The 14,657-nt window shown below is 44.9% G+C and overlaps 1 protein-coding gene across 1 annotated transcript in view; it reads left to right on the forward strand.

Moving 5' to 3' along the window:
• Window positions 1-3,118: 3,118 nt before the first annotated feature.
• The window catches only part of SIPA1L2 (signal induced proliferation associated 1 like 2), a gene marked incomplete at its 5' end in the record, with an annotated part of 67,667 nt that continues 56,128 nt past the window's right edge, over window positions 3,119-14,657 (forward strand). Inside the window, one exon of the mRNA XM_079711220.1 lies at window positions 3,119-4,595. Within this exon, the coding sequence (XP_079567346.1) occupies window positions 3,119-4,595 (1,477 nt within the window). The remainder of the gene's footprint in view (window positions 4,596-14,657) is intronic.

Here is a 14,657-nt window from a genome sequence, read left to right on the forward strand (position 1 = left end):
TCTGTGTTGTCGACGTTAATCCTAGTTCTCAGGTTTCTGTGTTTTACACATTCCTGGCAGGTGGCTTGAACTCAGAGCATCCTTCTGGGGTGTGTGAGTGAGCTGCTGGTAAGGGAAGGTGCTGGTTTGCTGGTGATGGAGTTGGGGAGGGGGACCAGAGTCTCACCTGTGCCCCGAGCCTTGAGCACCTTCCTGCTTTGACTGCCATGTGCTGTGGGAACATTGGTATTTCAGTGTGTGCCACGACAGGGAAAAGGAAGAAAAGCAAGGTACAAATTACATTTTTAGATAGCATTTGGTCTCATAAATGAGAGGATGAAGGGGTTTCAAAGTCGTGGTTAAGGTAGCTCTTTGCATTTTGTGCATACATTGGTCATATTTTTAGTTAGGGATTATTATATTTCTACTCTCTTTGGTGCTAATCACTCTATTTAAATTTTCCATTCTTGGATGGGTTTGGGGAGTTTGTGTTTTGCCAGGAAATCTTAGTTTCTTCTATGTTTCTAAATTTGTTGCTGTAGAGTTGCTTGTGGTATAATTCGTTTACACTTATATTTATTTCAATACCTCCTATGTGTGTGGTCATTTCTCCTTTCTCATTTCCAAACGTATGTAATATTATTCTCCCTTTCTTTCTTTCTTTCTTTCTTTTTTTCTTTCTTTCCCTTTTTCAGGTTTGGGAAGGAGTGTATCTATTTTCTTACTCTTCAAAAAAAAAAAATCCACCTTTTGGATTTGTCTATTCTTTCTATCCCCTACCCCCTGCCATTCCATTAATTCCAGCTTGTATCTTTCTTCATTCCTTCTTTCCTGGTTTCTTTTGGTACATTTTGTTGTTCTTTTTCTAATTCCTTGAGGTGGTGAGCACTTAGTTCCTGATTATATTTCTAGAAATGTCACAGTTCAGTGTTTGGAACTGGGTACTTGACAGGGCATGGTTCTTTCTTTGGTAACAAGGATACAGATTAGTATTAGATAATGAAAATGAGTATCAGATTAATGCCTCCTGAGAATTCACATAGCTCTGTACCAACCATTAGAAGCTTTTCTTACCCTTTCAAATTGTGTTGAGTGTTCTGTAAGCAGGAGACTTAATAGAATGTATAGATTATGCAGAAGCCTACTACAGTGAATCAAATACCATTTCAACAGAGAGCTATTAGGCAAGAAGTTGTTTTCTTTCGTATCTCGGTTGTCATTTTTTTTTCAGTTTCCGGGAAAGGATTTGATGATAATCTAAATTATAGAGGAAATCACTATGATTCAGAATCATCTCTGGTTCGTTTAAATACAATACTTTTTTTTTTTTCTTTTTGCGGTATGCGGGCCTCTTGCTGTTGTGGTCTCTCCCGTTGTGGAGCACACGCTCCGGACGCGCAGGCTCAGCGGCCATGGCTCACGGGCCCAGCCGCTCCGTGGCATGTGGGATCTTCCCGGACCGGGGCACGAACCCGTGTCCCCTGCATTGGCAGGCGGACTCTCAACCACTGCGCCACCAGGGAAGCCCTAAATACAATACTTTTAAGTGAAATAGATAAGATGCCGTCAGCTCTGGTCTCTCTCTGAGAACTCTGGGCATGTCCTGGTCTGCTGAGTGCACGGAAGCATCTGACTGCTCATTCCCTCTCTGTTTGCCACACCCTAAAATATCATTATTTCCTCAGTTATGAAGCTGCCCTGGGAGCAAACAGCATGTTGTCATGCCCAGACTGATTTTTTGCCCCCCAATGGGGAAGAAAGCAAGCTGCCATCATAAGAAAATATCTGCCATCATAAGAAAATATTCCAGGAGACCACCACATGGTCATCACAAAGTCGTTAAGAACCCACTGGAAAGAGTCCTTACACTGTTTAGCTAGTTGGAATTTTAACATTATTCCTAACTGAGTTGCAGTTATTTTTTATGCTTTGGTGAAGGCTGAGGGAAATCAGCTGTATCACATCTTTATTCTCATCATTATTTTCAGACATGGTAGAGTCATTCTTTTTTTTATTCTTGTGCCAACAGTAAGATTCCCAGACAGCCATGAGTTCGGGAAATAGTAATACCTGGAAAATATTTTTGTCTAATTAAAGATAGAACAAATTGAAAAATTATTTGTAATTAAAGAGGAGAGTTGGTGAAGTCAAGTTTCTACCAGACACAAAGGTAAATTGTGTTTTAAATCTCTAAGCTTCCCTGCACATTTGTCAACTTGCTAGTGGTGTAATGAACTAGAAAGTTGTACTTGTTTAGACACCAGATTCTTGAAGACTCCTTCTCACTGTCAGGGGATCTCTGTGAGTTCTTATTTGCTTGTAAGAGAGCATTCTGAAAACTCATTGTTAATGCCTTGTATTGACCTTTGTGCTGCTGGACATTTTTGAGTTTAACTGGTTTGAAAGAAAGTTGAAGAATACTCAAACAATTCCATGACCATTGTGTTACTCTTACAACTAATTGAAATGTTGCTTGATTACCTGATTTAAGCCAGGTTACATCAATAGATAAATGTTGATACTGAGATGAAGGGCATAGCTCCTGGCTTAGAGGAGCTGGTGGAGGAGACTGCTCAGTACAGCAGCAGTAAGAGTATAAGGGAAACTGCTGTGATTGGTGTAGGTGCAGATACCATGGAAACATAGAGGAAGCAGTCCTTGCTCAGATGTGGGCTGAGCGTGGGAGGGTTCTGCTTGATTGTGTGGTGTAAATTTTAAGCAGCCAGGTACAGTGAGTAGGCAGAGTGTTCCGGAGAGGAGAGTGTGAACAGCAGTGCGGAACCGTGAAACTTCACGCCAGTGTACAGGGAATTGGAGAGAAGGGCAGATGAGAAATCACATGGAGAATGTATTGAACTGGAGCTCCAGTGATTGTTAATGGCTATTTTCTGTTTTTTAATTCAGGTGAAGGAACTGGCCAGATGTCTTAAGGGATGCTTTTGAAAAGGACAGAGGTGTTCAAAATTATTACAGCAACTGAGAAGCAAGTTGGTTTTGGAGAAACTATACTCTGGGGATGTTTGCTTCTGGTTACCAAGGAAAAATACAACTCTAGAAGAAGCCTTTGTAAATAACAATGTAATTAGATTTACATCAGTCTTCCTGGTGAGACTTGGAGCTTCCTGCGTCATCGGTAGACATGAGTGACCCCAGGCAGTCACAAGAAGAGCAGCACAAGGTTGGCAGAGCCTCTTCGAAGTTCAAGGGTCCTCCCAGAATCATGCAGTCCGATGATTATTTTGCTCGAAAATTTAAAGCCATCAATGGCAACATGGGACCCACCACTTCCTTAAATGCTTCCAGTTCCAATGAGAACGGTGGTCCGGCTAATGGTACCCCGGCCGTGCCCAAGATGGGTGTCAGAGCAAGGGTGTCTGAGTGGCCTCCTAAAAAGGACTGCTCCAAGGAGCTGACCTGCAAGGCCCTGTGGGAAAGCCGGTCACAGACCAGCTACGAAAGTGTCACATCCATTATGCACAACGGGCAAAACAACCAGAGCGACCACCAGCAAGAGGAACCGCTCGACCTAGACTTCGTGGAGGCGAAGTCTACCATCGGAGACATCTTCGTTCACTCTCCGCAAAGAGGGCTGCACCCCATAAGACAGAGAAGCAATAGTGATGTAACCATTAGTGACATCGACGCGGAAGACGTCCTAGACCAAAATGCAGTGAACCCCAATACCGGGGCCGCCCTGCACCGGGAGTACGGGAGCACGTCTTCCATCGACCGGCAGGGCTTGTCCGGGGAGAACTTCTTTGCTATGCTCCGAGGGTACCGGCTAGAGAACTACGAACACAAGGTGATGGCCCCGTTCGGGTTCCCCGAGTTCTTCCCCTGCGACCCTGCAATCTCCCCCAGCCTTCATGCCGCAGCACAGATTTCTAGAGGCGAATTTGTGCACATCTCAGGATTAGACTATATGGACAGTGCCCTCCTCCTGGGGAGAGACAGGGACAAGCCTTTCCAACGGAGGTTGAAGTCGGAGTCCATGGAAACGTCCCTCTTCCGCAAGCTGCGGACCGTGAAAAGTGAGCACGAGACGTTCAAGTTCGCCTCCGAGCTGGAGGACGGGCGTCTGGAGAGGGGCGTCCGCCCTTGGAACTGCCAGCGCTGTTTTGCACATTATGATGTCCAGAGCATCTTGTTTAATATCAACGAAGCCATGGCCACGAGGGCAAACGTGGGGAAGAGGAAGAACATCACCACCGGGGCCTCGGCGGCATCCCAGACCCAGATGCCAATGGGCCCGCCGGGCAGCTGTGATTCCCCGCTGGGGAGCAAAGAGGACCTCAACTCCAAAGAGAACCTGGACACGGACGACGGTGATGGGAAGAGCAATGACCTGGTGCTCAGCTGTCCCTACTTTCGGAATGAGACGGGCGGGGAGGGCGACCGGAGGATCGCGCTGTCCAGGGCCAACTCGTCCTCCTTCGGTTCCGGGGAAAGCTGTTCCTTCGAGGCCTCACTCAGCTCTCACTGCACCAACGCGGGCGTCTCGGTCCTGGAGGTGCCCAGGGAGAACCAGCCAATCCACAGGGAGAAGGTCAGGCGCTACGTCATCGAGCACATCGACCTGGGGGCCTATTACTACCGCAGGTTCTTCTACGGCAAAGGTAAGGGGCCCCGTGTGGTATGCGGCTTTGGGTCGGAGCATGTCCCAGGCCGTGGTCCACTGGGTTTGAGCTTGTTCTGTGTCACAGAACCTCCATTGCTGCCGGACTGATCCCTTCTTTCTTTCTTTTTAATTTTTTTAATTTTTTGGGCCACGCCATGCAGCATGCAGGATCTTAGTTCCCCAACCAGGGATGGAACCCATACCCCCAGAGATGGAACCCGTGACCCACGCAGTGGAAGCGCGGAGTCCTAGCCTCTGGACCGCCAGGGAGGTCCCAGATCCCTTCTTTAGAAATCCCCAGTTCCCTGTCTTTGCTGATCCCTAGTCCCTGATGTGGAAACGTCTGCTCTTTCCTTCTCTCTGCCAATGTGTGAGCGTCACAAACGTCAGACTCCACTGAGGCTTACCCCTTTTAGGAAGTCTTCGCTGATGGACTCCATTGCTCTTTCATTCCTCTGAATAATCTCTTACACTGTGTACAGTGGATAGTTCTGGCTCTTTTTCCTCTAGTTTTTTCTGTACTTTTCTCCTACACCTTTGCTTCATCTTTTTAATTTTATGTCTTCACAGCTCCTTCTGCCTTGTGGAAGTGTTAAGTAAACCTTTGTTGAAAGAATGTATGAATGTATAAATTAGTAGATAGACAAATTTAGTCTTCTTGCAGTTTTACACATAGGCTTGAAGGTTCAGATACAAATATTTCCTTGGTATTGTTATTTCAGAAATTCTTCAAGTACGTGTAGAATAAATGATGTTTACTTTTATTTGTATGTTTAGCCTTGAAGGATGCATCCCTCAGAAGTCATGTAGTTGAATCCTCAGCCTTTCAATGTGTCGTTAGTTATTCCAGGGACATGAGAAGCCCCTCTGTCTTACAGGCCCACAGAGAAACATGTTCCATGCACACGTCAGTAACACACGCCAAATAGAACACCCAGGGACTCTCGCCCTGCCTTCTTAGTGGGTGTGACTTGCTTCCATGGCCCCTTCCTTTTAGGACAGCATACTCTTTGGGGCTTAGTTTTCTGTTTGCAGTTTCGCCTGCCACCCCCCTCCATTCCCAGGTGTCACCTCTTAGAGCACGAAGGAAGCAGAGGTGGCCCAGTGAGTTTCGGGGGGCCTCTCCTCCTTCTGTGCCTTCTGGTGTGGATAAATGCCAGCTGACTGTACTTAGAATTTATTTAGTATTGGTTTCTATCTTCAGAATGCTTGCCTGCAATCTTTGACTCCAGCTGTTTCTTTTTGAGGTTGGGTCGGGGTGTAGCTCTAACCTCGGGAGGTCACTCCATCCACTTTGGTCCCTGGAGCCTTCTTAGTGCTTTTTCCCCTGGACTGCAAGCTGGACCAAGTGCAATTATTAAATTAATAATCCCCCCCTTTGCATCAATCCAGATTTAACCAGTCATCCATAATCATAATATTATGAAATCATATAAATCAATGGAATGAATAGAATGTTGATAAGCAACATAGCTAAATAAGCAGGCGTTTGAATTGCGACTGGTCATATAGTTTGAGTTGTCTTTCTGGTCTTGTATGGATGACATGATGGGACTGAAATAACTTGGTCAACATCTTGATTCCCTGGCTGTGTCCCCAACACTCCCGTCTCAGCCCTGGCTCCTGGTGGGCTCAGCATCACCGTTGTGACGTTACTGCCTTCCAGCCAGTGAATGCACAGAATCTTGGATCTTCTTTTTAATCTGTGCCGGAAATAACTCATGGCCCTCAGGACTGTTCACCCAGGGGCAGAGGATTATAAAACTCTGCTCACGGATGCTCTCGAGGTGGAACTTAGTTATTTTTGGAAAGGGAGGCCATGGAGAAATAGGCTTCCTGCTTAAGATATTTTTTATTCGACGAAGCCATGGCTGTCAATGCTAGCAATAAAATAGTCTGTTGGAATTGTTATGCCCTGAAATCCTTAGGCGCGATGAGTCATTCTAAGTTTTGTAAGTGGTTTGCGATTCACCGTGTAAAATATCAGAATGTAAAAATTGTATATGTGTATCTATCTGTATACATGTGTATGTATGCAAATACTTAGTGCCAACATCTCATTTGTTGTACTCCTTTGCACATCTTAGTGTGTTAAGTCTACGCAATGTATATGGAATAAAGAACTGATGTTTTCTGGACCCAGGCAGGGTTGCCGCCATCTGACCCGTTTAATGTCCTGAAGGTCTGTTCCACGAGATAATTTTAGGTTGCTAGATTCTCTTAATTCTCTTGACTGTTTTTTTGTAGTTTTTCTCTTGAACTCTGTCACTTCCTGATAATTGTAAAGAGTTGCCTGTGAGTGGTTTATCTCCTCCACTTTTCCTGATTTGCTACTGAGGATTTTCCAGGGCTTTAGAAGTGACATCATCAAACTTGGTAAATTTGAATGTGCAATAAAACATAAATAAGAAAAATCTGAGAGTAGATGCCCTGTGGTGAGTTGTAAGTGGGTGTAGACTGCTTTGTCAGTTCCGGGGTGCTGGGCTCACTCTGGGTCTGTGAATGAGGCAGACAGCCAAATTCTAGACTCCTGCGGTAAGCCTGTACAATGAAGGTGCGGGACAGCCGTCCCCGAGGTCCTTTGTCTTGTGCTGCAGTTCTGTGCTGGGCATGGTGACTGTTGTATGGCTAATGGGACCCGGGGGCCAGGACAGAACAGGAGGAGACAGAATCAGACCCAGCCCAGCCCTGCCACTCTGCGCTCTCTCCCTGCAGCCCTGGACTGTGCCTGCTTCCTCCTATATTTGGCTCTTCCCCTGTGGGCCTGTGTGACTTCAAAATGCAATTGGCTGCAATAGCAGCTGCTGCTGCTCTCGCTGGTCTCTCTGTAGAGCCATTAAGGACTAAAGGCAGAGGCAGCAGCCCGGATTCCCAGCGGCCAGGTGGCCGAGGCCTCCTACATGTGGGACTGGAGCCCAGCTTTTTCCCAAGGATCACAAAAGCATATGTCTGCCAGATAAAGTGCAATGATTAAATGAATGATTTCCCCCCATTTTTCACACCAGCTTCAACCACTGGAGTTTATATCTGCCAACACATCACAAGTTGCAGGAACAGCATTGTGTTTAAAAACAGAGGCCCTGGGCAGACTGTCACAGAGCATTTTTGCAGATTTTTTCTTTCCCTTTTCCTCTTTTCCCTTCACTCAGTTCTTCTCTTCTCTTTGGAAGCAGGCTTTCAAGGAATCTTTTGATACTTTCCAGAACGCCTTTTCTTTTCCTCCATTCTTCATTGTTCTGTGTGAAAGTTCATTTTCAAAAGAATGACATGGCTCCCAGTCGCTGGGAAAGGTTTAAAAGACCCAGCTCTCTGAATCTCTTTCTCTCTTTCTTTCCCTTCTTTCAAGTGACGATGCCTACATCAGTTGTCATAGGTAAACTTTTCAGCTTTAATCAGGTGGTTGACTCTTTTTTTTTTAATTTCATTTTATTTATTTTTTTATACAACAGGTTCTTATTAGTCATCAGTTTTATACACATCAGTGTATGTATACATGTCAACCCCAATCGCCCAATTCATCACACTGGTTGACTCTTTATTGGGTAGTTAACATGAGATGGCTGTCCTTATGTCGAGGTGTATTCCTATGACACATAGTCTTTGAACGGCTTTGAATAACTTTGCAAAGGGATTTATGCAGGGGAGTGGCCTGCCACGGTGCCCTGTGGGCAGCATTGCTTGTCTGGGCAAATCCCTTTGTAGCCTTCAGTGAAACAACTTTTTAAAAGAGCCGGATTGTAGCAAGCTTAGTGAATGCTCTCGAATGTCCCTTCCTTTCGCTGGCGATGACCCTGGTGCTGTGTGCCAGGCCACTCTGTCCCTCATGGAACTCTAGTGAAACTGCAGTTCCCTCCTGGGAGCTAGGGCCCCCTAGATGGGGATTTCACCTGTGGTCTTGGTTTGAATTGCCTTTAGCTTCCCTTGCAGCACAGCAGACCTCCTGGGGCTTAGAGCCACTTAGAGCCGCTGGCCAGCAACTGACTGTCCGGAGTGTGACTGGGGCCGGAGCCACGCGGACAGCAGAGGGATGCTGTGGGTTTCTGTGTGTCTTGCGCTTTTTAGGCAATAGTGTACCTGAGAGTTACTCAGGAGTTCTAAAGCTGCCCAGTGCCTTGCTTCAGGTCACGCACACAAGAATGGCTCCTGAAGACGAGGTAAGTCACTTTGGGGTAAATGGAGGTCAAACCAGGGAGAAGGATAAAGCTGCGCCTCTTTGATAACTCAGGAGTGAAGTGAAAAGTGGCTGAATTGTGTCTGAGCCTTTGGGAGCATTATGTATGTTCCTGTGGATGTGGGGAGTGGAGGGAATACTAAGATTGACAATATTTATCTTTTTTTTTTTTTGGTTTAGAATTTTTAAATGGCGTATAAATACTATATGATCATTATGGGAAAATAAGGAAAGGTAGGGAAGCAAAAGAAAGAGAAAGAAAACCCCTCCAATCCATAAGAAAGACACAATTCCCATGAATAGTTTCATCGTTATCCTGCTAGGCTTTTCCTGATGCAGGTAAATGGATGTATGTGGAGCTTGCTTTGGGTGCTCATGCTTCCTTCATTGGTACTTCTATCATTGTGTACACAGCTGCATCAGCACTCTAAGAGCCATTAGCAATGATCATCATCCGCCGCAGGCGCATGGGGAGATGCCAGGTATTTGCCAGCCGTGATCTGGGCAGAAGAGTTAATGACTGTATTTGCTTTACTTCAAAGAAAAATCTTTCAACTTGACAGAAACATAGTGATAAAGAGACCTATATTTCTTCCACCTGCAACACTACTCATGTCAAATATGTTAATGAACATTCATTTTTTTTTTTTTGCGGTATGCAGGCCTCTCACTGCTGTGGCCTCTCCCGTTGCGGAGCACAGGCTCCGGATGCACAGGCTCAGCGGCCATGGCTCACGGGGCCCAGCCGCTCCGTGGCATGTGGGATCCTCCTGGACCGGGGCACGAACCCGTGTCCCCTGCATCGGCAGGCGGACTCTCAACCACTGCGCCACCAGGGAAGCCCAATGAACATTCATTTTAACAACAGATCTTTACTTGAAAAGCAAATTGCTATAAAAAATGTTTAAATTTCATAAAACCTTGAAAAATTATAGAAATTTAAGTCATGGCCTTCCCCTTCTCCACTTGAATGTGGGCTGTGCTTAGTGAATCACCTCCGAAGGATGGACTGTGGGAAGAGGGGAGAAGCCTGGCAAACATTGCCCCAGCCAGGTGATCCAGGTCAGCATCAACAGGGGCAAATCATGTGGATGGTTTGTACCCTTGATGTGATGGGAATGGCATTTCTGTGGTCTTCCTCTCCAAAAACATAACCTCAGTCTGTTTAGGGAACAACATTAGACACATCCCAACTGAGGCACATTCTACAAAATCCCTGCCCCGTACTCCTCAAAACTGCCACGGTCATCAAAAAAGGGGAAGTCTGAGAAACTGTCACAGTCTAGAGGACCCTAAAGAGACACTATGACAATGTCATGTGGTGTCATGGATGGGATCCTCAAACAGAAAAGGACACTAGGTAAGAACTAAAAATATCTGAGTAAACTATGGACTTCAGTTAATAATAATATACCAATATTGGTGCATTAATTGAACAAATATACCAAAGTATGTAAGCTGGTAACAGCTAGGAAACTGGGTGAGTGGTTTAAGAGAACTCTCTGCTATCTTTGCAGCTTTTCTATAAATCCAAAACAATTTAAAAATCATTTACTTAATTTTTTTAAAAATGTAAGTTATAAGTTCTCATGATATATTTAAAATGAGAATCTTTAAAATAAGAAGAAAGAAAAAAATTGATACAGTTCTTAAAAGCAGCAAACCTCTAGGGCCCTTCCTGTACACACTTGCCATGAGTATCATTCTCAAACTTACCTTGAGGGGCAGGGGAATTGTTAAGCTTTAGAATTTACTCTTTTTTTTTTTTTAATAAGCTAGATTTAGTTGTGTTTTTTTTAATTTATTTATTTTGGTTGCATTGGGTCCTTGTTGCTGTGCACGTGGGCTTTCTCTAGTTGCGGCGAGCAGGGGCTACTCTTTGTTGCGGTGCGCGGGCTTCTCATTGCGGTGGCTTCTCTTGTTGGGGAGCATGGGCTCTAGGCGTGTGGGCTTCAGTAGTTGTGGTATACAGGCTCAGTAGTTGTGGCTCATGGGCTCTAGAGTGCAGGCTCAGTAGTTGTGGCCTGTGGGCTTAGTTGCTCCACGGCATGTGGGATCTTCCCAGACCAGGGCTCGAACCCATGTCCCCTGCCTTGGCAGGCAGATTCTTAACCATTGTGCCACCAGGGAAGCCCTAGAATTTACTGTTTCTGCATTGAAATGCACAAAGACATTCTCTTTGAATTTCCCCTGAAATCTGCAGGTTAAGGTGAGGTGGCTGTGAGGGGCTGTTTGGGATGTCCTTGGCACTCTGGTTCCCAAATCTTCACTGAACTCTCTGAAGGAGGCCTTTGTGCCCAGCTCATTTTTTTTTGGAATTTTCTATGACAAGTACAACAAAAGAAGTATGTATCTAGCAGAAATCCTTTGTAAAGAGCTGAATTGGTTTTATGGGGCAGACTCTGTAGTGTGTATGAAAGAGAGTCTTAGTTTGCCCTCTTCTCTCCCCACTGCCTGGTGCTTAGGGGCCCTAGTGTTTATAGTTCCGTCATGTGCCCATGAATAGGACAGAGAACTTCTTTGATTTCCCCTTCCCATCGTAGCTTTACAAGACGTCTTAGGTGTGGGCAGATTGGAGTTCTTTTTGAAAACGTTGGAATTTTTCAGAAAAGACTGTTTAGCTGCTTCTGAGCAGACTGGGTTTCCAACAGAAGCAATATCCATACCACAATGTAGGGTGTAAGACTGGCCTTTCCAAGGTCCATTTCTGCCCCTATTACTGAGTCCAAGGTCAGACAGCTGACCACATGACAAGCCAATAAATCAAGAAACAACTTGTTGGGGCAAGGCATAGCCACTTTATTTGGAAAGCCAGCAGACTTAGAAGAAGGTGGACTAGTGTCCCAAAGAACCATCTTAACTTGAGTTAGAATTGAGGCTTCTTTTATACCGGAAGGGGAAAGGGTGTGGCTGGTTGTTGCAGACTTCTTGGTCTCGGAATCCTTTGTTCTTGCAGCTGTCCACATAGGTCAGGTCACCATGTTCCCCTAAATCTCCAGCAAGACAAATGTTATTCTCTGTTCTGTAACTTTGTATCTCTGTATGAATAGAAAAGTGTTAGACCCTTAAAGGTCAGAGCCTTGAGAATGGGCTCTCCTGTATATTTCAGGCTACAGGCAACATTCTTAACTTGTAGTAAAAGCAATAAAATACAAAGGCTAAAGTCAAAGAAACAGATTTAATATGGAGGCAGATTTGTTCTTCCTTATTACACCAGTAGCAAAATGCAAGGAAGTTTTCCCAGTTAACTGCCACATCAGTCAAACTATACAGAAATATTAGAGTATTAATACAAAGGTGAAAGTAAAAGAAACATCCAGTATGGAGTCAGATTTGTTGTTCCCTTATTACACCCCAAGATGCCAGCCCTTAAGCCTTGAAGGCCCTTCCTGTGTCTGGCCCAGCCCTGGCTGCTGGATATGCATGCAGCACCTCCAGGCATTCTCTCCAGGGCCTCTTTTCTGTAAAAATCTTTAAGTTCACTAATTTTTTTAACTACTGTTACCCAGCTCTATGTAAATTTACCCTTTTCTCCAATGGTAATCTTTGTACTTAATATTTTAACTGAAGCATATTATTTGTACATACATCTGCTAAATGAACAAATAAAAACAAAGGATTCTTCTAGAATATGTATAATAACTCTTTTGCCCCTTTTGATACCAACCAACTATTTTGTGGCTGGGGAATTGTCTTTCTGCCAATGGGCAGTGGTGTCTGTCCATTCTCATTGTAGTTGGAGGCCTGTGACTGGCAGGCAGGGCAGCATATCTTGATGTAATGAACATAGACTGTTCTGAAATCAGACTCTTGGGTTTACATCCCAACTCAGTTTTGGACAACTTCTTCTTCTTTTTTTTTTTTTTTTGTGGTATGTGGGCCTCTCACTGTTGTGGCCTCTCCCGTTGTGGAGCACAGGCTCCGGACGCGCAGGCTCAGCGGCCATGGCTCACGGGCCCAGCCGCTCCGCGGCATGTGGGATCTTCCCAGACCGGGGCACGAACCCGTGTCCCCTGCTTTGGCAGGCGGACTCTCAACCACTGCGCTACCAGGGAAGCCCTTGGACAACTTCATGAACTTCTCTGTGCCTCAGTTAATCATCTAAAAAGGGGATCATAATAAAAATATTAAAATATCTCCTGTAAAGGGCTTAGAGCAGTGCCTATTACGTAGTATATATCCTTGTCCTCCCAGGAGTTCTTAAATAAATGTATGAGACTTCTCTCTAAAAAGAAACTAGTGTCCCCACCACCGGTGCAGCGTTTAAAGGGCAGGACTTTATTTTAATGGTTAAAAAGATGAAGAGAGAAAATAGTAGAACCATATGGCAGGGTGGGCCCCGGGGGAAAGGTGTCTGGTGAAGTCTGCCACTCCATTCCAAACACATTCACTTAAGTTTCACTAATGTGGCAGTTGTGGGCAGGAGGATACTTTTACATATCAAATGAACCCCATTGCTGAGTGATGCATGGCTGCATTTGCTTTGAATTTCATGCCTGGTGGCTTCTTTTCTTTTTTTTCCCCTCTGGTTTTATACAGTCACTGAAGAAAATTAATAGCGAATTGGACACTATTAAATTCATATGGGAGAACTGAGTACCACCTAACAATTGTACTGTTCTGGGATGCAAATTCTTCCTTTAGCGGACACAACCAGCTCAGTTCTTAACCGTAGTGCCTGGCCAGTACCTCCACAAACAGAACTCCTGTGGAGGTCCAGGGGGGCTCTTAGCACGGAGCAATCACCCAGCTGCACAGGGGGTTCAGCCTGTGGGTTATAGTCATATGGGTTCCATGTGGCTGAGGGGGCAGGGGGGTGGTGCTGGGAAACATGTATGCTGTGCTGGGAGGTCACAGTTCCCATCCCCTGCAGCATTTTAGAACTGTATGCTAGTTCATCCTATCATCCTTTGTCCTTAGATGTGTGCTCAGTCAGTTATTGAGGAGGAACTGATGCTCTCATATTTCTCTAGGAAGAGTTATTAATACTCTAATATTTCTCTATAGTTTGACCCATGCAGCAGTTAACTGGGAAAACTTCCTTGCATTTTGCTACTGGTATAATAAGGAAGAACAAATCTGCCTCCATATTAGATCTGTTTCTTTGACTTTAGCCTTTGTATTTTATTGCTTTTGCTACAAGTTAAGAATATTGCCTATAGCCTGAAATATACAGGAGAACCCATTCTCAAGGCTCTCACCTTTAAAGGTGTAGCACTTTCCCATTCATATAGAGATAAAAAGTTGCAGAACAGAGAAGAACATTTGTCTTGTTGGAGGTTTATGGGAACATGGTGACCTGACCTATGTGGACAGCTGCAAGAACAAAGGATTCTGACCCCAAGAAGTTTGCAACAACTAACCACACTCCTCCCTCACCTTGCCTTTAAAAGCACTTTGCTCTAAAGCCCTTCAAGGAGTTTGGGGGCTTTTGGGGCACAAGCCACTCGTCTTCTTACATGGTCCTGCAATAAACCTTTCTCTACTCCAAACTCCGACGTTTGGGTTTGTTTGGCCTCACTGTGCATTGAGCACGCGAACTTGGCATTTGGTAACACTGGTGCAGTATAGCTGGAAGTCAAGGTCTCTGGAAGGTAAGGTCTCAGAGCACCTAGAACTTACTAAAACCCACCTACCTTGCATTTGTTCAAATCCAAAATTTATTTCGCTCTTTGTCTCACTTAAGAAATAAAAGGAAAGCTGGACAACTACTCCGCTCAATAATGACCTGGGCCTCTCAGCTTTTACGCAGTGAACCCTTTCTTTGCTCTCGTAGTGTTTTCTTTCTCCTTCCCATTCTTGTAGCAAATGACGCTAAAAATTATGCATTATCAAAGGAAGTCTTTGATAGCTCTTTACTTCTCCAGACTTGCACTTTTTAAAAATAAA

This window comes from Hyperoodon ampullatus (assembly GCF_949752795.1).
Source record: "Hyperoodon ampullatus genome assembly, chromosome: 1".
In the NCBI taxonomy this organism is placed as follows: Eukaryota; Metazoa; Chordata; class Mammalia; order Artiodactyla; family Ziphiidae; genus Hyperoodon; species Hyperoodon ampullatus.